The sequence below is a fragment of the Anas platyrhynchos genome, chromosome 29 (genome assembly GCF_047663525.1).
Source record: "Anas platyrhynchos isolate ZD024472 breed Pekin duck chromosome 29, IASCAAS_PekinDuck_T2T, whole genome shotgun sequence".
Lineage (NCBI taxonomy): Eukaryota > Metazoa > Chordata > Aves > Anseriformes > Anatidae > Anas > Anas platyrhynchos.
In genome coordinates this window covers 4,956,902-4,982,869 of record NC_092615.1, presented here as the reverse complement: position 1 = coordinate 4,982,869, position 25,968 = coordinate 4,956,902, and the positions used below count along the sequence as shown (strand labels likewise).

General features: G+C 59.3%; 2 protein-coding genes and 1 long non-coding RNA gene across 7 annotated transcripts in view; 2 read left to right on the top strand and 1 right to left on the bottom strand.

Annotated features, from left to right (window-relative positions):
* The first annotated feature begins 5,249 nt into the window (after positions 1-5,249).
* On the top strand, positions 5,250-15,532 carry MKNK2 (MAPK interacting serine/threonine kinase 2). Its single transcript, XM_027472044.3, has 14 exons — positions 5,250-5,354; positions 5,473-5,654; positions 7,260-7,341; positions 7,465-7,566; positions 7,715-7,812; positions 8,615-8,694; positions 9,116-9,189; positions 9,281-9,385; positions 9,714-9,769; positions 9,859-9,954; positions 11,288-11,482; positions 11,594-11,758; positions 11,876-11,919; positions 12,382-15,532. The coding sequence occupies exons 2-14, from the start codon at positions 5,607-5,609 to the stop codon at positions 12,641-12,643; spliced, it is 1,407 nt and encodes a 468-aa protein (XP_027327845.1). The 5' UTR covers positions 5,250-5,354; positions 5,473-5,606; the 3' UTR covers positions 12,644-15,532.
* Positions 15,533-17,898: 2,366 nt separating this feature from the next.
* On the bottom strand, positions 17,899-21,295 carry LOC113845598 (uncharacterized). 2 transcript variants are annotated; one of them, XR_003501314.3, is made up of 2 exons: positions 21,184-21,295; positions 17,899-20,216 (listed from the first exon to the last, which is right to left on the bottom strand). It is a non-coding gene; the product is annotated as an uncharacterized lncRNA (long non-coding RNA). The 2 variants fall into 2 exon arrangements; XR_011805279.1 differs by lacking the exon at positions 21,184-21,295 and adding an exon at positions 20,935-21,045.
* The window catches only part of BTBD2 (BTB domain containing 2), a 25,363-nt gene continuing 20,201 nt past the window's right edge, over positions 20,807-25,968 (top strand). For 3 of the 4 annotated variants that reach the window (XR_005261322.2, XM_072029281.1, XM_027472055.2), the window contains exon 1: positions 20,807-21,492. Coding sequence is in view for 3 of the 4 variants with exons in the window: in XM_072029281.1 (XP_071885382.1) it covers positions 20,822-21,492 (671 nt within the window). In the remaining variant the exon portion in view is untranslated. Of the gene's footprint in view, positions 21,493-23,765; positions 23,819-25,968 lie in introns of those variants that run through there. The other variant, XM_072029280.1, reaches the window with a different exon arrangement.

Here is a 25,968-nt window from a genome sequence, read left to right as displayed (position 1 = left end):
GCGCGGGAGCTGCCCCAGTGCAAACGGGTTGGGCCTGCAGGCGCGGGGGCTGCGTGTGCCCAGGGCTGAGCTCAGTAATTTGACCTTGGTGGCTCAGTAATTTTATCACTTGTCTCCCTGGTGCTGGTGAGGTGCAGGCAGAGGAGTTGGGAATGCTTTGAGGGCCCAGAGAAGAGCAGATTTGCAGCTCTCCCCCATGGCAGGGGTGGGCTTTGTGGGTTGAGTGGGGCTGACCCTTCCCATAAACACGGACAGCAGCAGCCCCTGAGCTGCCGCAGGCACGGCTGCCTGGCCCTGGGCTGCTTTGCCAAGCACAGTGCGGAGGGGCCTGCGGTAGCCGTGTGTTCAAAGGGAAATGGTTCACAACCCTGGCTCGGCATGGGATCACCTACTGGTCTGGAAGAAACGATCATGGCATGTCCTGGGAGCAGCAGGACAAGGCCGCTGCCCTGTGCCCTCTCCTTCCTGAGCCAGAGCTCCTCCAGTCCCCACAACAGCTCAGGAGTGCAGTAGGGCCTCCTTTCTAGCTCCTCTCCAGTTTTAACCAAATTGGCCCCTGGTTTCCAAAGCTGGTGATAAGAGACAGGGATTGCACAAGCCCTCAGAAACCAGCTCCTGGGGAGCAGGGTCTGGGGTTCTCTCAAATGCATCTGAACCTGTGCTCAGGGGACACCCATGAGGTCCAGACAAACCCCGGGTGGGTGCTGGAGGCCATGTCCCCACTGGATGAGGATAGGGAAACATTCCCGGCCACCGCTGCCTCCCTAAGCAGCAGCTCCACAAAGGGAAGGTGCTGCAGAGTGTGCTGCCAGGCTCCGAAACGCTTCAGCCCCTCTGGGAGCAGCTGCTGGCGACGCAGCGAAGCCCAGGGGGAGGCACGGCACCGGCCAGGCCCTGGCTGAAATGCGGGATATTTGCTGCTGCTCCGTGGTGCTTTAGCTGCGCTGGGAGCATTGCCAGGGCAGAGCTGCAAGGCAAGCACGTTGCTGACCCCCACCCCAAGCAGATCACGGAGGTTGCTGCATACTGAGGGTGGCGCTGGGGGCACCCCTGCAGAGAGCCCAAGGGACTCCTTTGAGAGGTAAGAAAACCCCGAGGCTGCCCAGAGCCCTGCAAGGCGCAATGCCCCTGCCCCCCCCAGCATCGTTCCCTCCGGTGCTTCCTGCACCGCACCGTATTGCCTGCGCCCAGCCTCTTCAGTCCCCGCAGGGGTTGGGGATCGACCACGGCCCAGCTGGGATCGTCCATCTTCCACAGGACGCTTGTGCCAGAGCCAGCCCAGCAGTCAGCACCTCTGTGTCCCATGAGTTTTGACCAGTTCAATGTGATGGAGCTGGGGACGCTGCCGGATGGGAACGCTCCCTACAGGCTGGCATCCCTGCTCGAAGACCTTTTTGGGGTGAAACCTCTCTGGTAGGTATTTGTGCCTTCCTTTGGGGTCTCTTCCAACCTAGAAATTCTGTGATTCTGTGGTGCTGCCTGGCTGTGGGTTACGGCTTCTCCTCAACCCCGTGGCACCTCTTCCAGCTGGAAAAACTGAGGCATGGCCTCCGTTCCTCGTCCCCCTCCCCAAGTCCAAGTGCCAGCCCGGAGCCAGGCCTGTGAGGGGTCTTCAGGAAGGAGAACTTCTGCCATAGCTGGGGAGCCCCTGGCTGTGGGGTCCCTACATGGGAGGCAGCCGCAAAGCGTGGGTGCAAAGCAGGAGTCGGGAAGCCCAATGTGGGGTTTGTCCCCAGGTAGCTGAAGCAGCCAGGAAATGTCTCAGCTTTGGCTGTATCTGTGCATGTGTGCTGGATACATGCGTGTGTCCCCATCCCCTCCCTGCCTGCCCCACAGCAGAACCAGCAACAGCAGAGTCAAACCTCCAGATTTCTGCCCGGCAGGAAATTCCTTTTTTTTTTTTTTTTTTTTTTTTGCAAGATTTTTCATTTTGAAACGCAGCCAAGGCTCGAAATCCTCCTGCTTTCAGGGGAGGAAATCTGGACTAACCTCCTTGCGCCAGGGAAAGAACGCAGGGAAAATGGATTTGTCTTCCAACCCGGAGCAATGGGACGCGGGGAGGAGGAAGCCCCGCAAGGAGCGGGGTTCCTGGTACTTCTGCCCACGCTGGGACCGGGCGGCAGCGTGCGGCCCCAGTGGAGCCGATGGGGCCCAGCAGGCTGGGGTGGCCGCGGCGTCCCTCCCCCGTGACTCAGGCTCCCTTCGCTCCTCGCTCCCAACAATAGCCGGTTTCCGGCACGGCCCCGCTCGCTTTCCTGTTTTCCCTTGGCCGATTGCAGAGCACGACTCTGCTGCCTGCATGCGCCCGGTCCCCAGCAGCACCAAGCCCTGTCCAAGGCCTCCAATGCATCAAAATGCATCAGCCTAGAGAAGAGGAGGCTCAGGGGTGACCTTATTGCTCTGTATAAGTACATTAAAGGAGGCTGTAGAGAGGTGGGGGTTGGCCTGTTCTCCCATGTGCCTGGTGACAGGACGAGGGGGAATGGGCTAAAGTTACGCCAGGGGAGTTTTAGGTTAGATGTTAGGAAGAATTTCTTTACTGAAAGGGTTGTGAGGCACTGGAATGGGCTGCCCAGGGAGGTGGTGGAGTCACCATCCCTGGAAGTCTTCAAAAGACGTTTAGATGTAGAGCTTAGGGATATGGTTTAGTGGGGACTGTTAGTGTTAGGTCAGAGGTTGGACTGGATGATCTTGAGGTCTCTTCCAACCTAGAAATTCTGTGATTCTGTGAAAATTTGGGTTTTCTCCACTGCAGCATTTACACGTGTGTGAGTGTGCATGTACATGTGTTGGTGTGCACGTGAGCCCTTGGGTGGCCATGCAGCTCACAGGGATGCACCTGGAGAGGCCACACGTGTGTGTGTGCACATATGTGCCAGCTGCACACGTGTGTGTGTGTGTGTGTGTGTGTGTGTGCAAGCACCCAGGCAGGGTGATGCTCTGCCCACCTCCTGCATTGCCCTTGCACACACATGCCTGTGCTTTTGCACACGCCAGCCTGCAGCACGCGTGCATCTCCCTTGGGTGACAGCACCAAAGCTGCAGCATGGAGCACACGAAGCACGGGCGCACGGCAGCACCCCTGGTCCTGCTCGCCCCCCTCTGGCCCCCCGTGCCCATGGGTGCTGCTTGCTCCCTGCCCCTGCAGCCCAGCCCCGATGCTCTCGTCATGCCTGGCTGCAAATCTCGCCCACAGCTGGAGGAAGCAGCCCCTTGCACTCTGCTGCTTCTTTCCACCCCAGCTCCAGTTTGAAAGGGCACCGGCGTTGCCCCCACCACTCCTGCTGGACCCCTGTGAGCACTGCAGCCGTGGGAGCAGGGGTGCAGGGATGTCCCCAAGCCAAAGCCCCAAATCGCTCTAGGCCTCAGAGTGGGTTGGGGCCTTTGGTGGGTCAGGTAGAATTCGGGAGACAGCACACAGAGAGCGTGCAGCAAGCATGCAGCGGGCATGCAGTGACTGTGCAGTGAGCCCAGGAACATGCAAGGAGTGAACAATGAGCGTGCAGTGCGTGTGGCAAGCATGGAGGGTGTGTGCAGTGAGCGTGCAGTGAGTGCATGGTAAGCACAGTGTGCACCAAGCATGCAGCAAGCAGAGGTCACACAACGTGACAAGCACACAGAGCATGCACCAAAACATGCACAGAGCACACTGAGCATGCAAAGAGCATGCAGTGAACATGCAGCAAGTGCACGCTAATCACACCGTGCACATGCAGCACACAGGGCGCACACAGGGCACAGCATGCACGCCGTGCACACGCAGCACACGCAGCACACACACACTGCTCCTGCCCCCCATGACAATGGGTTCCCATGGGCTGGGCGAGCTCCTGGGTGTCCCCAGGTGTCCTCACCGCACCAGGCACCCGCGGGTGGCCCTGCTAGGGCTGTGGGTGCCAGCGCTGCCACCCTGTCATTACCAGCCGGGTGACCTACATGGCAGCGTGAGCAATTTGGGAGGCATGTGGCTCCTCTGCCTGCACCGGAGCCGCCCGACGGGTGCCAGCAGCCAGCGCACCCGGTGGCTCCATCCCCTGTCCCTTCTGCAAGCCTCAGAGGGCAAAACCCCACAAATCCCCTATATCCCCCCGAGTCCTGCTTGTTCCCCGCACCAGCTTGGGTTAATTGGGGACCCCTTGTTAGCAGGGCAGCGGTCTGAGATCCAGGGTGTCTGCTTCACCCCATCTGCTTTGCTGGAGGGTGGGACATGGGAAGGGCAGCCCAGGCCTGCCAAAACCAGGGAATTTTGCTGATTTGCAGGGTCTGGGCCCACAGCAGGGTGGTGGGGGCCCCGTCACCCCACCATGGTGGCCCCGAGCCGGGCCAGCACCGGTGGCACTGGGGCTGCAGCAAAACATCCCCAATGGGACGAGGGGGAGGAGGAGGAAGGAAACGGGGTGGGGGGCGAGCATGACGGCGGGGGGCTGCGGGGCGGGGGGGGTAGCAGCACAGGGCCGGGGGGGGCCCCTTGGGTGCGCAATGGCGGCGGTGGCGGGCGTGCAGCCAATGCGCGGCGCGGGCGGTGAAGTCATGCACCGCGGTGCCGCAGCCATTGGGCCCTGCGCTGCTGCTCGGCGCAACGAGCGCGTCTGTTCTCAGCTCCGGCTGGCGTCACGCAGCGGGGGGGGGCCACACATGCAAGAAGGGGGGGGGGCACAGACACAGGGGGGGCACACTTACATGGGGACACACACACAGCCCCGGCCTCCCATAGTGCCACCAAGAGTGGAGTTGGGAGGTCCCCGCTAGCGAGCCCCCCCCTGTCCCACACCACTGAGGGGCCTTGGTGGCCTGTGGGGATTAGGGGGGGGCCGTGACCCTGTGCCTGTTCCCCCCCCCATGCAGGCCTGGTGCTGAGCACGGCCCCACTCGTGGCATGAGGGGGGGGCCCTGTGGGGGAGGAGGCACCCATATCCCTGGGGTCCCCCGTGGCAGTGCCCCCGACCTGGGCTGCAGAAGGGGGGGGTTCCTGCCCCTGTGGGGGTGTCCTTGCACCTGGGGGGGGTCCCTGCAGCTGGGGGGTGTTCCCTGTCCCTGGGGAGCAGCGCAGGGTGCCCGGGGGGGGGCTCAGTCCCTGTGCCCAGGAGGGGGGGGTGCCGGCGGGGTGCCCCTGGTGCAGCAGGGGGTGCCCGGGGGGGGCTGTTTTGCTCCGCGGGTGCAGCGCGGGGGGGTCCCGGCGGGGGGGGGCGGGCCGGGCTTGGGGGGCGGGGCCGGGGGGGCGGGCCGGGGCCGGGGCTATAAAAGAGCCGGGGGCGGCGGCGCCGCGTCCCCCCCCCGGCGGCGGAGCGGAGCGGAGCGGGCGGCGGTGCGGGCTGCGCTACCATCAGCAGCGGCGGCTCTGCGGGGCCGCGCCGGTGAGCAGGGGGGGGGGCTGCGGGGTCGGGGGGGGGGGACGCAGGGGGGGGGGTGAGACCCTTCTGACCCCTTTCTCCTCCCCCTCCGCCCCCCCCCCCCGGCCTTCTTTCTCCGCAGGTCTCAGCCACCCCCCAGGCTCCTCTCCAGCTCTGCCCGTCCTCCCCCTTCCCGCCCCCCCCCCCCCCAGTTTTTATTCGTCCCCTCGTTTTGTACCAGCAACGCCGCCCCCCGCCGCCCCCCCCCGCCGCAAGATGGTGCAGAAGAAGTCGGAAATCCAGGGGTTCCACCGCTCCTTCAAGGTAACGCGGGGGGGGGCCGGGGGGGCCGGGCCGTGATGCTGGGGCCGGGGTGGGCAGGGCCGGATCCTGCTCGCTGCAGTGCGCTGCGGGACACCCCGACACCTGCCGGGGGGGCGAGCCGCCCCCACACTGCCCCCAAAAGCACCTGGAGGAAGGAAGAAGCCCCGGTCCCACTGCCCCAAAGCCGCAGGGGGACGGATCCTGCCCTGCTGTGGTGCCGGGGTGCAGCTCAGCTCCTGGGGTGGGCGTGGAGCAGGCGTCCCCGCTCCCCTCCGTGTCCCATAGCCCGGTGGGGGTGTCAAGCTGCGGCACGGGGCTGTGACACCCCGGGCACACAGGTGGGAGTGTGGCAGCCACCAGGCCCTGCGGCAGGACCTGTCGTGCAAGAGTCTTGCACGAGGGCCGGATCCTGGCAGCACGGAGCGCACGTCCCTGCTTGCACGGCTGCGGCCGGGCACCGTCCTACCCCCGCACCCATCCCGGCGGTGACCCCGCGTCCGTCCCGGCCGCTGTCAAGGTCGGGGTGTGCAGGAGGGGATGGATCCTGCGCCCCCCCCGCCGCTCTCAATGCTGCCTCTTGTCTGGGCGCGGGGCTGGGGCTGCATGGGATCTTTGTTTAGTTTGGCTGTGAGCGCTTCGAGGGATGCCGGGAGATCATCTGCAACCTGCCCGGGTTATTTTAGCTGACACCTAATCCTGCTTTTAAGGCTTTTGGCTGGGTTTTCACTCACCACCCCCCCCCCCGGCCCCATGGCCGGGGCCGCGGGGGGGACACCTCGGCCGTGCGATGGAGCTGGTGCTCGGCGGTCGCTCCCCATCCCCCAGACCTTTGTGTGCCGAGGCTGCGGCAGCCGGCACGGGTGGCCTCATCCTGCCCACGGTGCCGCTTGGCAAGGCTGGGGGGGTGCACACTGAGGCCCTGATGCTGAGGCCGTGGTACACAGCATCGAGGGGGGGCTGGCTGCCCAGGGCGATGCTTCGTTTTGCAGATTTGGATTTTCAGTGTGGGGGTACACGTGCCCCCCCCATGGAGGACCCTGCAGGAGCCAGCAGGCTGCTGCTGGCCCTTTCTGGCAGTGTGGTCGTGTTCCCTGCGGGGCTGGCACCAGGGCGGGTTTGGGAGCCAGGCGCTGTCTGCCCCCCTCTGCCTGAGCAGGTTTTGTAACCCCGCCGAGGCCGCTGCCTTTTCGCCTCGCCAGCTGGGTGCCACCCCGCTGTCACTGCCCCAGTGGGGAACTGGGGTCCTGATATCTTGGCTGGGTGCTGTGATAGGTTCGGGGTCATGGAGGCAGCCTCTCCCCTGCCCTGCACCAGGGTTTGGGCTGGGGGGTCAGCTGTGGTCTGGTCCTGTGCCGTGGGTTACAGGTGCCTGTGGGTATGATGCTGGCTGCCCCGGATTTGGGGATGGTGTGGTGCACGTGGCCCTAGCACCATCTCCACTGGGAGCCATGGTCAGACCCTGCTGCCCTCCTTCTCCTCCCTTGGGCAGCAGCACCGTGTGCTGGGGTCCCGTGGGAATGGGTGAGCAGCGCGGGTGCTGAAGCCAGGAGTGTGGTGGAGGCCACATCTGTACCGGGACCTCGCTCATGTTCCTGTTGCCCGCAGGGACAAAACCCCTTCGACCTGGAGTTCGACCAGTCCAACCACCTGGAGCCTGTCTTCAACTTCGAGTGCCCGTCCCGTCCCGGTGAGCAGTGCGTGGCTGCGTCCCAGGACGTTGTCCCCTCGCCTCACCCTGAAGGCTTTGGGGAGGGCCGGGTGACAGGGCTGTCCCCGCGGGACTGACGCGGGTGGCTTTGCCCTGGTGCAGACATGCCTTCAAGTCAACCCATTGACATCCCTGATGCCAAGAAAAGGAACAAGAAGAAGAAGCGCTGCAGAGCCACCGACAGCTTCTCCGGCAGGTTCGAAGGTGAGCGGCGTGCTTGGGCAGGAGCGGGTCCCTCCTGCTGTTCCCAGGGCTGGCGACAGGCCCGGGAGAAGGGACAGCATCAATGTCCCACGGGGTCTGAGGACTCCATCCTCCCTGCTGGAGGCTGAGGCGACCTCTCCCCTGCCAGATGTTTACCAGCTGCAGGAGGAGGTGCTCGGGGAAGGGGCCCATGCCAGAGTCCAGTCCTGTGTCAACCTCATCACCAACAAGGAGTATGCAGTGAAGGTAACGCGTGGCTGCGTACCTGGCTCTGCCCGTGCCTCAGTTTCCCTTCCCACCCCGTGTCCCCTGCTGTTCCAGCTCCTGCCACCACCCAGCCCTGTGACCATGGTCCCATCCCTTCGCTGCACTCCTCTCCCTGCTAAATTAGGGCGGCCATGTCTCGCAGCGTGGGTGGGGGGGGTTAAATTAACGCTTCCAACGCGGCCTGCGACGTGCAGTGAGGAGGGGTCTGGTGCTGCACGGCTGCTGAGCTCCAGGCCCATGCGTGTCCTCCCCACGGGACTGTGGCCATGGGGGCTGAGGTGGAGGCCCTGTGGGGGGGGTCCGGAGGCTGTGACCTCGGGGGGAGCGTGTTTTGGGGGAGCAGCAGCTGCTGCAGTTCGCAGCCCCAAGCCAAGGGGTAGCCCCGTGGCCAAAAAGTGCTGTCAGGTTTTGAGGGTTAGAGTCGAAATGCAGCAGGAACTTGGCTGCCCCATGTAATTATGCACTGGGGAAACTGAGGCAGCGCAGAGGGTGTGTGGTGTCGGGATCTCTGCCTGGCCAGTGGCAGGGATGCGAGCCCTTGTCTGCCCGCACCAGGGCTGGCGGCGGTGCAGGGCCCTTGGCTGCGGCCCCGTGGGAGGGAACAACTTGGCAGCGCTGCGGGAACGGCCTGTTCTGCTGCCTTAACCCCTTCGGGCACCCCCAGCCTCCGTTAGCCCGGCCCCACACCCCCCAGTCCCCATCCTGGGGATCCCCCTGAGCCCTCTGCCCTGTCCGTGGGGTCCCTCGCTGAGCCCCCCCCCACCCCCTCTCCGCATTTCAGATCATCGAGAAGCGCCTGGGCCACATCCGCAGCAGGGTCTTCCGGGAGGTGGAGATGCTCTACCAGTGCCAGGGACACAGGTACTGCGGGGCCAGCCTCGGGCCTCTGCTCGCCTCCCCTCGGCCTCTGCTGGCCTCCCCTCCCTCCCTTCGGCCTCGCCCCGAGCATCTCAGGGCCACGAAAAATGTTTCACCATGGCAACGGGGGGCCAGGTTGGACCCGTGCCGAGGGGTGTGCGGCCGGGAGAGGTCTGCGAGCAATTAGGGCTGAATGCGGTGCCCAAAATCAGCCTCCCCCCAATCCCAAATCCCCAGAATGTGGCTGGGGGGTCCTCGGCTGTTTGGATTCAATCACTTGCAATGCAGTTCCCCGCTGGCGCCTGTCCTGCGTGGCCCCCTGGGGGGACTGATGCTGGCAGTGGGTTGGTGGGCTCGTGGCGGCAGGGGGGGACCCCAACTGTTTTGGGGGTGGCACTGTGGGCTGATCCTGCTGTCCCTGCAGGAACGTCCTGGAGCTGATTGAGTTCTTTGAGGAGGAGGAGAGGTTTTACTTGGTGTTTGAGAAAATGAGAGGAGGTGAGCACAGCGTTGGGGGCTCCCCGAGGGGCACAGGAAAGGTGGCATGGAGCCGACCCCCGAGCCCCCACTCTGCTCTCGCCCACCGCAGGCTCCATCCTGACCCACATCCATCGGAGGCGCCACTTCAATGAGCTGGAGGCCAGCGTGGTGGTGCAGGATATCGCCAGCGCCCTTCACTTTCTGCACAACAAAGGTCAGCTCAGGCCTGCAGCCCTCACCCTTGTGGGGTTGGGGGAACCTGGGCACCTCCCCATGTCCCCCTGCCCTGGAGACGCCCCGTCACAGCACGGGGTCAGGCCCAGCTCCATCACGAGGTGTTTGGTGGTGCCGAACCTGTTCCTCCAGTCAGGCTGACTCGAGGCCAGCAGCAATTTCTGCCCTTCCCCATGACACAGGCAGTGATTTGGGGTGGGGAGGGACGAGGGGGGGGCTCTCTGTGGTTGCACCTGAGCCCCTCCCCACAGTGGGATTGGGGTGATTTTGGCCCCTCGTTGACTCCATTTTGTCTCCTCTCCCCCTAGGAATAGCACACAGGGATTTAAAACCCGAAAATATTCTGTGTGAGAGCCCAGACCAGGTGAGCAGGGAGCAGCCAGCTGGGGGTAGTGGCCGGGGGGGGTGTCTCATCCCCATCCCCAGGGGTCACCAGCTGCCTGTCCCCCCCAGGTGTCCCCGGTGAAGATCTGCGACTTCGACCTGGGGAGCGGCATCAAGCTGAACGGTGACTGCTCCCCCATCTCCACCCCCGAGCTGCTCACCCCGGTAAGGCCATGAGCCTGCACCCCTGGGTGCCCTGAGCCCCCCCGCCATGCCCTCTACACACCCCCCCCTTGCCCCCACGTTATGGGGCCGGGGCTGCTCTCAGCAGCTGTTGTGCTCCCCACCCCTTTTGCTTTCTGTTGGGGTTGCGGGGAGCAGCGTTACCCCGACACCGCACCGAATGTGGGGAGCGCAATCTTGGGGGGTAACCGCGGCCTCAACCCCCCCCCCGCCCCCCCGCTTCTCGCTGGGCTGATGCTGGCAGGCGAGGCCGGGCTTGCGTAATGCGTTCACAAGGGGGGGGCCCTGCACGGCGCGGGGGGGCTGGCACGCAGCCCGGGCTGCCGCGAGCCTTAGCAACAGCCAGCCCCGGCGGAGGCGGCCGCGGAGGCTGGCGGGGAGGGGTGGAGGCTGGGGGGAGGCTGCTGTGATATCCTCCCCCCGCCTCGTCTAGGTCTTATACTGGGGGCTCCCTGCTGCAGGAGGCTGCTTGGGTGCAATGGGGGCACCCTAAAAAACTGGGGGGGGGCGGTGTGTTATGAGGACACCCCCCCCCCCCTCCAAAGCTGGTGCCCCCCCTGGGGTGAGGGAAGCCCTGCTGCCCTTATCACAGCAGCGAGGCCCCACGCAGGGCGTCACCGGTGTTTTTTTGGCACCGGTGTTTTATTGGCACGGGGCAGGGGACGGCAGAGCCCAGCTGATGCAATGCAGCAGCAGTGTGTGTGTGTGGGGTGGGGGGGGGGGCATAAAGCACCCAAATGCTCCCCTCACCTCTCCCAGCCCCTCTCCCTCCTGCCTTATCCCTCTTCCCAGGGCAGCACCAGAATTTCCTGGGTGTCACGAGTTGCCTGTTCTCAGCCCCGGGGGGGGGACGCTGCGGGTGTGGCTGCCCCGGGCCCGGCAGGGTTAAGGCTGCGCAGCAGCAGCGTGCCGGAGGGAGGGCGGCGCGTGTTTTTCTGCTGCGGCATCAGCTGCTGGCGCGGCCGGGGCGATTATCTGCTGCCTGCAGCTTTTCTCTGCCCTCGTCACAAGGCCCGGCGCGGTCACGTGCGCTGGAAAGCCCCAGAGTCCCGGGGAGGGGACGGCAAAAAGGGACGCGGGGCCTCGGAGGCGTCCCTGCTGGCATCAGCTGTTAACTCCTGCCGCGGCGGAGGAGGAGGAGCGGGATTGTTCTCAGAGACTGGGGTGCTGGGAGGGGGCTGTGTCCCTTGGGGCTTGTTCTTTGGGGTGACCCTTTGGTGACAACCTGCCCCATGAGGGAGGGGCAGTTCCGCAGCATTCCCCCACGCAGGGGATTTGGGGACCTGATTTGGGGACCCCGTGTTTATCCCCGCAGTGCGGCTCAGCCGAGTACATGGCCCCGGAGGTGGTGGAAGCCTTTAACGAGGAGGCGTCCATCTACGACAAGCGCTGCGACCTGTGGAGCCTGGGCGTCATCCTGTACATCATGCTCAGCGGGTACCCCCCCTTCGTGGGCCACTGTGGCTCTGACTGCGGCTGGGACCGCGGCGAGGCCTGCCACACCTGCCAGGTGCGCCCAAACTCCCCCAAACCCACTCCACAGCCCCCTCCCCCCTCCCCCCCCCCCCCGCCCCAGCTTGTCTGGATGTTTTTTTCCTTTATTTCTGCCCCCTTCCCCCAGAACATGCTGTTTGAGAGCATCCAGGAAGGCAAGTACGAGTTTCCCGACAAGGACTGGGCGCACATCTCCTTTGGAGCCAAAGACCTCATTTCCAAGCTGCTGGTGAGGGATGCGAAGAAGCGGCTCAGTGCGGCCCAGGTCCTGGAGCACCCTTGGGTGCAGGGGGTGAGTGCTGCCTGTTCCCCCCCCCCCCCCCCCACACACACACCTCAGTGCAGCACCCCCAAAAGCTGGGGGGGGGCTGCAGGATACCCAGCTCTGAGCGGCTCCATCTCGTTGCAGTGTGCCCCGGATAACACCCTGCCGACCCCCATCATCCTGCAGAGGTGAGCGGGGGTGTGCGTGTGCTGGGGGGGGCCTGGAATCACAGAACTATGATTTGGGTTGGGAGGGACCTCAAAGTCCACCCTGTCCCACACCTGCCACAGGCACGATCCCAGCAGCCCAGGCTGCCCCCAGCCCCATCCAGCCTGGCCTTGGGCACTGCCAGGGATGGGGCAGCCTCAGCCAGGGCCTCACCGCCCTCAGGGGGAAGAATTTCCTCCTAATATTGGATTTAAATCAACTTTTAATTTAAAACCAATGCCCATAGAATTGTAGGCTCCTGGCTCATGCTGCTTTTTGAGGGGTTCTGCCACAGCTCTTGTGTCCTGGGCAGTGGTTGCAATGTGTGATTTGGGTTTGAGTCACTGTCCGGCCCAGTGCCATGTGCACGTGGGGTGAAAGACCCCAAAACATGGGTTCAGCCCATTCTGCCTGCACCCCTAAACCCCCGCTCTCCCCCTTAGGAACAGCAGTGCCAAAGAGCTCACCTCCTTTGCTGCTGAGGCCATCGCTGTCAACCGCCAGCTGACACAGCGTGACGAGGACGAAGAGGAGGAGGAGGAGGCGCGACCCATCATCATCAAAGCTACCTCATGGGCCATGCAGCTCTCGCCCCCCTCCGAGTCCAAGCTGGCCAAGCGGCGGCAGAAGAGCAGCCTGGCCAAGGCAGTGGCCGCGGGGCAGCACCTGGTGGCCCCGCTGGTCCTGGTGGCCGACCAGGCTTGAGCCCTGCGCCATTCCCCCGCGTCCATGCCCTTCCCAGCCTCTCCTCCTCTTCTCTCCCCACCCCCCTTCCAGCCCCCCTCCCCAAAAACCAACACTGTTTCTAGCTGGTGACAAGATCAGGACTCGTCCTGTTGGCTGGTTTCCAAGGTTTTGCTGATCTTGTAGGGCTGGGGCTGGGAGGGTTTGTTTAAGATTTTTTTTTTTTTTTTTAAAGGTATTAAATCAAGCGTGAGGTTGCTTCACCCAGGGCACACTCAAGGACATCTGACAGACACACGGACTTTTGTTTCTCGACTCTTGGTTTCTCCCCTGACATTTCCCACCCCCTCCCCCCCCCCCGCCCCAACACCAAAGGACTCTTTTTATCCGCAGCTGCTTTGACTATTTCAGCTCATTTCATACTGTGAACAAAAGCCCCTCGGTCGCATTTCCAACAACAGTAGCAGCACTTTAACCTCAGCTCCCTCTGGAGCTGCAGGTTACCCCTGATGTTGGGGAGGGGGCACGCAGGGGGGCCCCATCCTGTCCCAGCTGCGCTTTCGGGGACACGCTGGCATGGTGCAGGGAACTGTGGTGGCCAGAGGGGACGGTGCTGGTGCGGGAGCAGCATCCCATCCCGTCCTGCTGCCTGAAACCCCAGCTTGCAAACCTACTCCCTCTCCCCCCGGCAGCCAGCTTCCAGAATAAGCTATTCACTCACTTTATCCTTTTAATTTTTAATTTTTAATTGTTATTGTTGGTTTTAAACTGCTAGCTGTGCTTCTCTACAGGGCACGGAGAAATGTCTTCCTTTCCACCCTCGCTCCAGCAAGCGGCTCCTGGGGGTAAGGTCAGAGCGTGGGGAGATGCTCAGAATGGCCCTGATGTGGTACTCCTGCACCGGGGGGGTTTGTGCACCCCTGGTTTCAGAGCAGCTGGAAAACCAAAGGAAAACAACCCTTTGGGAATAACAGGGTGCTCCATGGATACAAACAGGAACCCCCCTTATGTAGGGACCTGCTGCAGGGCAGCACAACCCAGCCTGGCTTCGGGCGGGCCCTGAGGCTGCGGTGGCAGAAGGGGGTGCCCTGGGGGTGGCGGCAGCACTAAAGGGTTGCCAGAGGGTTTGGGGTCAGGGTGACAATGGTGTGGGGTCTCCAGGGCAACTGGAGAGAACTGGCTGCGTGCAGTGGTGGTCATGGCGCACGTCTGGGCCTCCCTCGGACCCTGCTGTGGGAAGGCAGGGGTGCAGGCAGGGCGAGGTCTGGGAGATGCTGGATCAAAAAGCCCATGTGCGGGTTCAGAGCCAGCTCCTGCAGCCAGTGGCCATCCCTGTATCCCCCCCCCCCCATCCCTTCCCCTCTGAGCACAGGAAGGGAGGGTGCCCCGATTGTTTGCAGTCTCCCCCCTCTAACTCAATGCTTGGAGCTTTGTATTGTAAAAAAGCAACCTCGACCCATCGTGTGCACAGTGAAGGTTGTGGGAGCTCGCTTTGAGCCAGGGAAGAGATTTTCCCGGGTCTTCAGCTGAAGACAGTCGCTGTCTCTGGGGGTGAGGGGGAAGTTATCCTTTTTGTTTTAAGACTGCTGACAGCAATACTATGCAATACGTGTTTTTTGTTTCAGGGAGGTGTGTGTGAGTTATCTTGGGAGACGATCGAGGTGGCGGTGGCATTTGGGGCAGGGACTGGCTTTTCTCACCCACCCTGGCCCTTCTGCTGAGCAGCATCAGTGGGCCAGGGGCAGCAGCCCGCCCCCTTCTCCAAAACCACCGTGCCCCCTGATCCGCCCTCTCCCCCGGCTGCCCGGTCCCACCGCTCAGGTGGGAACCCCTCCGGAGAGGCCTCCTTTAAAGGAAAAAAAAAAAAATCCATCTTGATTGTACATTACTTTTTATAGCTTATTTTGTTTTATCAGTTGTAGATAATTCCTTGTTGTCTTATATTAAGAAATACTTGAATGATGTACAGTACGCGATGCCTTGAGCTGGTATTGTGAAAGCTATTGTTAATGCTGCACGCTGCAGTCTTTTTTAAAAAAAATCGTGGGATGGGGATGGTGGGGGATGGCTCTGAAATTTTTGTCCCCCCGTGCTTTTGTTAGCAAACAGCATTTCCCCTTCTTCCCACGTGCAAGACCTGTATTTTTACGTACATGCACTCTTCTGAAGGCTTGCCGGCGCGTTTTGGCTCGGGGTTCGGTTTGGTGGCGTGGTTGCAGCATGTGGCAGGGTCTCTGGGTCTGTAAGGATGTTTGATGCCTCTAGGCCTGGGGGGATGCCTCTGGAGCACCTCCAGCTCTGTGGGTGCTCGGTGGCAGCAGCAGGGCACCCATGGGTGCTGGGCATGATGCTTGTGCCAGGCAGATGCTTCCCTGTGCTGTGCTCCTTGCCCGGTTCCCCAAAGCCCTTTGGTCCCCCCCTGCTCGTGCAAAGCCTCCCCCATAGAGCATCTGTCACGGAAACCAACTTTTTTTTTTTTTTAAAGCTGGAAACTTTAAGCGTTTTGGCTCTCCCTCCTCCTCCCTTCGCCCCCTCCCCTTTCAGCCAACTAACTCGACTTAGGACTGGTTAGAAACTTTTACTGTGAAGCTAACTTTTTTTTTTTATCGGAATAGGAGAAACTTTCTCCACTTTACAATTGATGAAGACTGCCAAAGCTGGTTCGACAAGAGTCACGTTAACGCACTGTTGGTTTGTACACAGGCAGCCTCTGCTCGGGGGCTGGCTGGAAAATAAAAATGAAAACAAACAAAAAAAATTAAAAAGGATAAAAAACAAAAAACAAGCACTTTACTGTATGTACCAGGTGAACTGATACAGCTGAATTGAAGTTTTCCTTTATAACAATTGTTGATGCCAGAATTTTGTATTCTGTTTTGTAAGAATTTAATAAAAATGCATTGAGACCTACCGGAGAGCTGGGTCACTTCTCCCAGCTCTGTTTTGTGATCGCTGTGTTCCCAGACAGGCCTGCCTTCCTCTGTGGGGTGGTGGGAGGGGGAAACCGGCCAGAAGAAAGTGCCTGGTTGGTGTCACCCTCTGGTGGTGTCCTCCCTGGGGCTTGTGGGGACAACCTCAGTGATGCTGCTGTCTCTGGAGGAATCCATGCTTGCTGCTTGACAAATGGTTCACCTGCTTCCTGTGCTATGGGGGTCTGTCCAGCACGGCTGGGCTGTGTGTCCTCTCCTGGGGTGCTTGGGTGGCACCAGAGCTGAAGGCCCCAGAGGATGGGGATGAGCAGGGGGTGCCCCATTCATCCCGCTGAGCTGTTTTTCTGGAGCCATTGCACTGTGACCCTGGGTGTTTCTGCAGCATCCAGCCCTCTGCCCTCCTCTTCCCACCTTGTTCATGCTTCTCCCAGCCCCATCACTCTCCTTCCCCTCTTGTGTTGTCTCTCCTGGCATCGGACTGTCAGCTTTCTGCTCCAGAAACACTCCCTTTTTTCATGGTTTCTCCCCTAAGAGGCTGGGTGGATCCAGGTGGATGGGGGCAAAGGTTTCTGCTTTGGGCATTAACCTTGGCAAACCGTTCCCCCCCATGACGTCCCCGTTCCTCTCCACCGCCCCCAAAAAGCACCCTGCGGTTGGACGCTGGGGCAAAGCACACGCAGGGAAGGGCAGTGCTGAAAATAGCCATGCCCTGAGCTGAAATAACCTGCGCTGCTTGGGTGCTGCAGCATCGGCCCAAAATAGTTGCTCACGCTGAGAGGAGGGAGCTGTTAACGTGGCCGCGATGCTTCGCGGTGACAAACATCTCACGGGGGGAAAGGCGATAGCGTTGGCTGTCTTGGTGGCACCCAGGTGACACGGCAGGGCCTGTGGCCTTGTGGGGTGCAGTAGCTCGTGTCGCTGGAAGTGGTGTTGGTGTTTTGTCGGCTCACCACACTGCAAGTGGTGTCAGTGTTTTTTGGGGGACGAAGCATGGCTGTGCTGGTGTCGGTGGACAACCCACACCTTGTCCTGCTTGGACAAAGTCTTTTGTAAGGAACATGGGCTCCTTGGTGGTCACCAGCCCCAGAACCACCCTGAGTGTGCAGAGAGGGAGGAATGAAGGATTTGCACTGGACAAAAAAAAAATAATTTTCCTTTTTCTGCTTTTAAAATGGTTTACAGGGCAGGGCAGGGAAGGAAAGAACTCCTGTGTGTTTTGCAGTGGATTACGGCACCTGTCCAGGCAAACAAAACAAACCAATTAGAGATTTTTTTTTTTTTTTTTTTTTTTTTTTTTTTTTTTGTGGTAGAATGTACCATTTTAGTGGCTGGTTTGTAGCTGTGCCGTGGGCATGCAGGTTCTCCCCGACAGCACCCAGTGCACTGGATGGATCATGTAGCCCTCGGTGGGACAGTGCAGAGCAGCCTAAGCTCCCTGAATGTGGGAGAGCCACTGCTGCCATGGCCAGAGCACACCACCAGGCTGGTGACGCATCTGCTCACCTGGCCAGAGGCTTAAATAAGCGCTCATTGCTCAAGCATGGGGTTTAGCAAGTCTCATTTTAGCCCTGCTCTTGCTAACACCCACGCTGCGGTTTGTCTTGCCGCGTGGTCTCCTCTCCAGTGCTCCTGAAAGCCTGTCACAGTCTGACCGAGCTGTTTGGCCAGCCCTCTCTGGCTATGCCAGTCTTTTGCTTGGAATGCTTATTGCAAATATAAGTGTTTTTTTTGCCTCTACAATGTACAGACTCAATGGGTGTTCTCTGTCCCTGACCGCCAAGTGCTCCAGCCCCACCGATTCCACTACCATGGGCTTTCAGCTGCTTGTAGCTGGCCCTTGTGCGACAGACCCCTATTTCCAGGTCTCTATTTGGCCAGCCTTCCTCCAGCATCAGCTGAGTTTCACTGATTCCTCCACCAAGAATCACTACCGTGGTTAGCCTTTTTGTTGCATTACAATTACTTCCTAAAAACCCAGTCTAAAATAGTACCGCCTTTTGCTGAGTGCCTGATTTGTGAAGAAATCTGTTGGCTATCAGATCCAGAAATAACGGTGCTTTGCCATTTTTAGGAGCGTTCATTCTCAGCTTTATTTCTGGGAAGTTAAATTCTCCCAGATGGCACTATTTTTGACTGTATTTCTTTGTCTAATAATGCTGCTGATTGCTGCTGCTTTGGTGACTAGCGAACACCTCGCCCCATCCCGTGGTGCCTTCCTGCACCCCTGCCCAGGTGACAGCATCCTGAGCACACTTTTGTGCTGTCCACATGATCCCTTCTTATTTCTGTCATAGCTTTCTTTCCATTGGCCTGGATTTGAGCCTCAAGCTACCACCACAAAATGAATCATTTTTCATTCATTTAATCACGTGCCAAACACATAAGCTCTAATTAGCTGCGGCATGGCCAGCATGGTGGGCAGGGGACCAGCTGGTGCCACCTGCCCTGGATGAGGCTCCATGCAACCATGAAGTGTCCAACCTTCCAGCTGCGCACGGGGACATGCAGCAGTCTGCAGCTCCCTCTAATGTTTATGGCCTGTACAAGGCAGAGGAAACCCAAACAGGATGGAACGGGAACCAGCAGGCTTCGCGCAGGCACCATCCAGGCATCCAGACGTTGTATTTGTGAATAAAAAAAAAAAAAAAAAAAAGGCAACACTGAACTGCATGGAAGCAGCTCGGCCATCAAGGGGGTGTGAGTCTGTGACGTGCTGAGCAAATGGTGTGAAATCAAAACCGACGCGGTGTTTTTGAAAGAGTCTGTATGCAATGCTCAGTTATCAGTAATACTAGAAATATTTCACAAGAAAAAGCAACGTCCCTCTAAAGTTTCCTACGCATTCCTGCATGCACAGATTAGATGCCAGAAGGGACAATTATGACACCCAGCTCTGAACCCCAGCATAGCTGTGGTTAGGGGAGATTCCCCATTTAGTGTAACACAGCTTTAAAAAAAATGCAGCACAAGCCCGCTGGTAGGTTATGCAGCAGAAATAGGTATTCGATAATGTGATACAGAACCAGGTCGGAAGCTCTCAGTCCCAACTAGTGATGTAACAATACCGCAGTGATGTGCCGTGGCACTGGCCACAGAGATTAATCTGGGAGGTCCCTCAGCTATACAAGGGTCTCAAAGCTTTGAAGCAATGCAATGAGCATGTCTTTGTGCAGTAACAAAAATGGTATGGCAAAGGCACGCAAAACAGAAGGGGAAGACAGCACACTGCCTTCCCAAGCATGTTGAATCAAGGACCATGCATTTGCTCTGACATGCACACACACCTCGAGGCACTGAAGGGTTGCATAAAGGCTCCCAAAGGGAGCACAAGTCTACCCAAAGGCTTCCGTTGGGAGAACTTTTTGATGGGAGAAAGTGGTGCCATGCATGTTTTTTAGGGTCCTAATTAGGGTTGGGCTCAGCGTTCTGGTTAGGGTTGTGCGGAAAGAGAGAAGGTGCAGAGACGTGTTGTGTGTGGGGTTGCATAAAGGATCTCAAAGAGAGTTCAGGTGTACCCAAAAGCTTCTGTTGGGAGCACTTTTTGATGGGAGAAACTGGTAACGTATGTGTCATAATTGGTGTTAGACCACTAGATACCTGGATGTGTACTTTGCCTCGAGTGTTCAACAGCGGGCTTGTAGGACACCCTAGAGGCTTCTAGATCTTAGGCAGAGTCTTTATTTTGCCTCTTGGATTCAAGAAGTTGCTCCTAGGGCATCCTACAGTGGCCTGGGAGACCTCTAGGGCAACCTAGAGGAAACTGGAGGTCACTGAGAAGTTTTACTTGGGAGCTAGAGGGCACTGAGTGACCCAGGTAGAACTACACCGCATCTAGAGTGCAGGGGAGGACCACAGGAGGCCTCCGATGTGCCTGAGAGTGCCCTAGAGTCCTGCGAGGCTTCTGGGGGCCTCTAGATTCCCGTAAGAGTGCTTATTATGCCTCTAGGGTGCAAGAGGGGGCTCACAGGGCATCCAGCCTCACAGTGACCCCTTTTTCCTCTAGGATGCCTTCCAGGGCATTCTACAGTGTCCTATGAGCCTGCTGTTGCCCCTTAGTGGGTCAGCAGCAGGCCTAGAGCAGTTCAGGGTGCCATACGAGACATCTCTTGCACCCTAGAGGCAAAATAAGACTCTTTCTGGAATATAGTGGCTTCTGAAGGCCTCGCAGGGCTCTCTAGTGCACCCCGAAGCACACTGGAGGCCTCCTGTGGTCCTCCGCTGCCCTCTAGGTCCCCCACAGGTCTATCAGGGCCACCAAGTGCCCTCTAGCTCCCCCGGAAAGCCTCCCAGTGACCTCCAATTTCCTCTAGGATGCCCTAGAGGCCTTCCAGGGCACTCTAGGATGCAGTGAGCTGCCTCTTGAACCCCAGATGCAAAATAAGGACCCTTCCTGGCCAGGAAGGTGCCAGCCATCGTGCTTTTGGCCTCTGCCTGGCATGGAAAGGCAGCTCTGACCCTGCGGGATCAGGATTGCCGTGGTGTCACAGCAGTCGCACACCAAGACACGAGGGACCAGGCGGTGGGATCGGTCGCAGAGAAGCTGCTTGTCCAAGCAGGACAATGCCTGCAGTGCTGGGGGAGCAGCCATGGTGCCAGCAGTGGCCCTGTTCCTCCGGGCTGATTATCCTGGGTTTATCAGCGGTGTCCTCGGGATGTGGGGAGCCCTGGTAGAAAGAGCACGGAGATGGCCCCCCAGCCCTCTCTGTACCCCCTCTGTGCAGCCCCTCACTGCACCTGACTTCCCCTGCCGCGTATCCCAAACCCCCCCTCGCCCCCAGGGCCTCTTCCTTCAGCCCCACACCCTTCTTTTCCATGAACTGCCCCCTCGTGGGGCTGCCCCCATTCCTCATCCCCTGCTGGAGACCGCCCAGCCCTTCACACACCCAGAAATCCCCCCGGGGGGATCACACCCCTCAGAACCGCTCCCTCACTCCAGAACCACCCCCTGGCCCCTCAGAACTGCCCCCCGCTCTAGAAATGCCCCATGACCCCTCAGAGCTGCCCCCTACCCCTCAGAACTGCCCCCCCGCTCCAGATCTGCCTTCTGACCCCTCAGAACCCCCCCTCACCCCCTCAGCACTACCCCCTCCCCCCAGCACTGCCCCCGGCCCCCTCACACCTCCCCTCCCACCCCTCAGCGCCAGCCCCCTCCCGGGCCCCTCCCCTCCCTTCCCCTCCCCTCCCCTCCTCTCCCCGCCCCACGCCGCCGCCTCCGCTCCCCCCCCCGCACCCCCGGTGGCCCGGCCGGCGGCGGCGCCGTGCCCCATCCATGCGCCGCTGCTGCCCGGCTCTCTGCATCAGCAGCAGCAGCCGCGGCACCCCCGGCCCCACCGCCACCGCCGCCCCCTCCCGCCCCCCTCCCGCCACCGCCGCCGCCATCACCATCGCCGCCCCCCTCCCGCCCGCCGCCGTGTCCCGCCCGCCGCTGCTGGTGCTGGTGCTGCTGCAGCGCCGCCCCGCGCCGCCCGCTGCTGCGCCTCCGCCGCACAAAATGGCGGCCGGTGGGAGCGGCGGGGGCCCCGGGGGCCTCTCCTCCTCCTGCCCGCAGCCGCCGCCGCCGCCGCCGGGCAACGGCGCCGCCGCCGCCGCTTGCACCAACGGCGCCCCCCCGGCGTCGCCGCCCGGCCTCACCTACAACCAGTGCGGCGCCGCCAACCCGGCGGCGGGCGGCGGAGGCGGCGCGGGGGGCCCGGCGGTGGCGGCGGCGGCGGCTCCGGTGGCTGCGGCCGCGGCGGCGGCGGCTGCGGTGGGGGGAGCCGGGGGAGCCGGGGGGGCGGGCGGCCCCGGCGGGGCGCTGCAGCGGGAGCCGGTGTACAACTGGCAGGCGACCAAGCCGACGGTGCAGGAGCGCTTCGCCTTCCTCTTCAACAACGAGGTGCTGAGCGACGTCCACTTCCTGGTGGGGAAGGGCCGCGGCTCGCAGCGCATCCCCGCACACAGGTGGGGGGGCAGCGCCGGGGGGCCCGGCCGTGGGGGGGGGGGGGGGGAGGGAGGGATGTGTGCCCCGGGGAGGGGGGCGCGTAGCCACAGAGGGTGCCCCAGGTGTCCCAGCAGGGTTTTTGGGGAAGGGATAATAGGTTCTGGAGGGGACCCAGGTGACCCAGAGGGGTTTGGGGGACACAGGCAGGCCATTTGGGGGACCCAGGTGACCCAGTAGGGTTGGTTTTTTTTTTGGGGGGGGGGTAGTAAGCCCTGGAGGGGGACCCAGGTGTTCCCGAAGCATATTGGGGGGTATAATATAAAATGGGGGGGAGGAAGGTGACAGAGCAGGGTTAGGGGGTGGGTAATAGGCTCTGGAGGGGACCCAGGTGACCCAGCAGGGTTTGCTGGGGGGATGGGACACGAAACGACACAGGTAGGCCCTGGAGGGGGCCCGGGTGACCTAGAAGGGTTTTGGGGGAGGGTAATAGGCTCTGGAGGGGGACACCCAGGCCCCACGAGGCCCGGCCAGGCCGTGGGTTTTGGGGTGGGGGCTTCCTCTGAGCTGCAGCCTGTGCTGGGGGCCCTAGGGGGCTGCTCAGGGATCGTGGGCCCTGCTGGGGGGCGGGTTGGGGTTGCTGTGGAGCATCCGGGGCACCTTTTGGGGAGCGATGTGTCTTGAGGGGGGTTTACAGGGATCCTCTTTCTGGAAAGCAAATACGGGGTCGGGTAACCGCTCCCCATGTTTGTCTTGTTGGAGCTGCGAGCTCAGGGACGTGTTCTCCGGGGTGCTGCGGTGGCCAGGCCTGGCTCCGCGCCGCTGCAGCCCCCAGCACCAGCCCCCAGACGGAGCTGGCATCGCCAGGCCTGTGGTGTGCCAGATCCCACCCGTGGGCCCTGTGCGCTGGTCCTTCACGTGTTCCTGGCTGCATGGCCATGCGTGGAGGTGACTGCTCCTCAGCTGGGCTGGTCGGTGTTGCATCAAACCTCTGTGAACCTTCAGATTGATTTAGTGTTCCTTCCTACGCTTGCCACATCAGAGGACAGGGTCTGGTGTCCGGCTGTGTTTTCCCCTGAAGGGTAGGTGGGACAGAGGTGTGTTGGCAGAGAGAGGTGCAGCAGGGACAAACGGACCCCTGGGTTTCACTCGGAAGCAGTCCTTGTTTCTGTGGGTTATGGAGGAAAGGAGGAATGTTTTGTCAACAGAAAAAGGGATTTGTGAGAGCAGTGAGAATGGAAGGGAGAGAGCAATGATTTGAGAAGGGAAATGTGGCAGAAATTTGGTTTTAAAAATACACAGTATTGAGTTGTTGCTGAAGCCCTGTATTTTGGAAGGTAATCCACCACTACAAAGCAAACCTGGGATTCTGAAAGAGCTGTACTGAAAATGACATCTGGGCAGGAGGAAACCTGTCTGTCCATAAATGCTTAAGGCCAAGCTGCCATTTCAGAATTTGCAGCTCGGAGCTTGCTGAAGAGCTGGGAATTGTCCCCACCTGGGTAATGCAGAATGGACGTGGCTGATTGACATTCAGCGGCTTCTTGGGGCAGCTCCTTCGTAACAGAACTGCTGCATGTCACTCACAATCCCTGCTTCAGGGGGTACCTTCGGGTTTGCTCAGGTGTACAAACAGCAAACGCAGGAGTCTTTCACTTGAGGGCAGGACCTGTTTTAATTGGGGATGGGGGAGGGCTTGTCAGTGTGCTCAGAAGCGGTGCTTGGCAAAGGGAGCCTCCCTCCAAGCAATCTCAGGCTATCACTTTTCTCATATGTGCTTGTGCACCTGGAAGTTTTCCCTTCAGATTTCCCTTTTTTCTCTTTTTCTGTTTGAAGCACACTTGTTCTGGGCTAGTTTGAATGTTGAGGGTGTCAGTTCTGCGCTTGATAATTTGGAGCTTAATTAGTATTTAAGTATGCTTGCTCCTGTCCTGAGAACTAGGCTTGCTAGATAGGGAGGGGCAATGTTCAGCCAGAAATAAGTGGAAAATAAATGAAGCTAAAGAAAAAAAAATGGCCCCAAAGTGAATCGTTGCTTAATTGCTCTGAAATCCATCTGGAACTCTGGGTGGTGAAGATAGAATAGAGTGTGTCATGCCGTGACATCCCACTTACGGATTATATAGATTTTAGTGAAACTTGCCTCTATGATATTACAGTTGGGATATCCTGATGATTCATGAAGTACTGTGGTTATTTCAGAAACAGAGGGCTTAAAATAAAACCGCCCAGACCCCTTCTGCGCTCAGCTCTCCCACAGCAGCCTAACAGCAGAAGATATTTTGTGCTGGAATTGAGTTGCAAAGCAACAATGAATTTAAATCGAGAGGCACCGTATTGCTTCAGCAGGTGAGGGCAGGTGATGTACTTTGATGCTAGGTGCCTGAAATAGTGCACGATTAACAGGTAAGTATTTCTGCAATCTGGTTTCGGACCAGGGCAGGTATAAAGAGTGGCTAGAGTAGGAGCACGCCCTAAATAGAGTTCTTGAACAGTGGCTGGTGATGCCTTGAGGAATGGTCTGCAATATCTTATTTTGAACCCTGAAACTTGTGGTCTTTAATACGGCGTGTTACAAATTGTCGGCTTTGGCAGTAACCTGGTTAGTGCAAGTACCCTAAGAGCTGGACGTGATGGTAGCTCAGCTCTGCTCTTGTTGGGCTCCTCAGAAGGGTGGGGATGGCTGTAGGTGCGGGGAGCTGTGTGGCGTAATGCCGAGTGGTCGCGGGTGGCAATGTCCTCGAGTGGTGATGCTGTAATTGAAAGCTGTCTTTGCAGACAGAGAGCATGAGTGGCTGTGCTGGGCTTGCTGAAGGGTCTTCTATCCAAGCATCCGTCCTGGGAAGCATCCACAGCCCTGAGAAGAGCAGGCATCCTCTTTTCAAGAGGCTCCAGACCCTGTTGGAAATTGTTTGCATACCCAGGAGCAGGCTTGGTCTCCACGCTATTAGCCTGTTCCCTCTTGCTGCCGAATGGGCTGTGAAGGAGGCAGAACAGCAGGATGGTTTTTGATTCCAAGGCTAACAAACATTGGACTGAGCAGGCTGTTCTGATGCTACTTGATGGCAACGTGGCCAAGACTGATGCATTGATTATGCTCGACAGTAAGACGGAAGTTTATTTTTTTTGGCCTTTTCCAGACTGGCTGCATCATGCACAACATCAATGAGATTAGAAACATCTAAACCTCGTCGGCCAGGAGTTGTGTGGATGGGGTACTTTTCTTGTTAATTGGACAGAAAACATGGCCTGAAGTGGAATGGGGCAAGTGTACGGCGATGTACCCCTGTATGTGCTTCAGCCTGGGAGAATCGCAGCTCGGAGACAGGCTGAGTTTTTTGGAAGCTTTTTTCAGGCATTTCCCTTCTGAGCTTGTCCCGCCTTTTCTTGGATGTGCATAAACTTGTCGTGCCTGCGGTGGCACGTGGCAGGGTGTGCTAACCCCGGCTCCTGGAGGTGTGTTTTGAAGGGCTTCTCCTTGGGGTCTTTGGACCTCATTTTTACCTGGTGGCTCTGCTCCTTGCTCTGGAAGGATGCAGCGAGCGATCGTTGTTCATCAGCTTCTTGTCACCTGCGGCTTTGCAGAGCTCCCTCACATCATGTGTCGCTCTGTTTCCGTGTCAGCTCTTCTGATACAGATATTTTAAGATTTCTCTGCAGTGGAGCGGGTGGAGCAGGGAGGTGTTACGCAGTGGTGGGGTCGTCATGGTTCTCAAATGGTTCATTTTGAATTGTAATGGCCTGCAAAGGGGGCAGGACTGTTGGGTATAGGAGTTAAGGAGGTGGCGAGTGGAGATACCAAGGTGAGCAAGGAAGCAGTACAAAAACTGGTGGGTAGGAAGCTGTAAACAGAGTAATGAAGATGTTTTCTTGCAGGCTTCCAAAAGTCTTCAGAATCAGCTTTGGATCTTCGTGAAGACAGTCGAATTGTTCACCTTGTCCAAGCTCCCCTGACTCTGCTTTTACTGCTGAAAGCCAGTTTACTTGGATTCTTACACGTGCAGGGGAAATGATGAGGAATCAAACATTGCTTTCTGAGTTGTTTTGCTCAGCTTCTGCTCATTTCTCTGCATCTTTTCAGCAGCTCACTTTGTTTTGCTACCACACTTGTTTAAAAATAACACTCAGTGTTTGGATTCTTTCTCTGGTAAAGCTGGGACACTATGGGGAGCTTAGGGTACCTGCAGTTCCCTTTGGAGAGTTGCATAATTGCATTGGGCAGTGTTCCTTAGGGTCAGGGGAGAGCCCTGTGGTGCGCTGGTTGCTACAGTGCTTCAGACAATAGGAGAAAAACTATTACATCTCTATTACTCTGCCAGCTTGGCATAATTGTTTCTCCCCTCCAAAACAAAACCATCTCTCTCTTTTGCAGACCTGCACAGCTGGGGAAACAAATGTGTACATGCTGCACGTTCCTTCTTTTCCTGGAGTGTCTTCAGAATAGGTTTAAGTGTTCGTTTTAGCAAGAGTATGGAGATGCCATGAAGAGAGAGGGATTT

Excerpts from the sequence above, each read along its gene's own strand:
- MKNK2 (XM_027472044.3), top strand. The coding sequence starts at position 5,607 with ATGGTGCAGAAGAAGTCGGAAATCCAGGGGTTCCACCGCTCCTTCAAG. Across the intron at positions 9,386-9,713 it reads TCACTTTCTGCACAACAAAG|GAATAGCACACAGGGATTTA; the intron begins GTCAGCTCAGGC and ends CTCTCCCCCTAG. Across the intron at positions 9,955-11,287 it reads CCCCCGAGCTGCTCACCCCG|TGCGGCTCAGCCGAGTACAT; the intron begins GTAAGGCCATGA and ends TTATCCCCGCAG.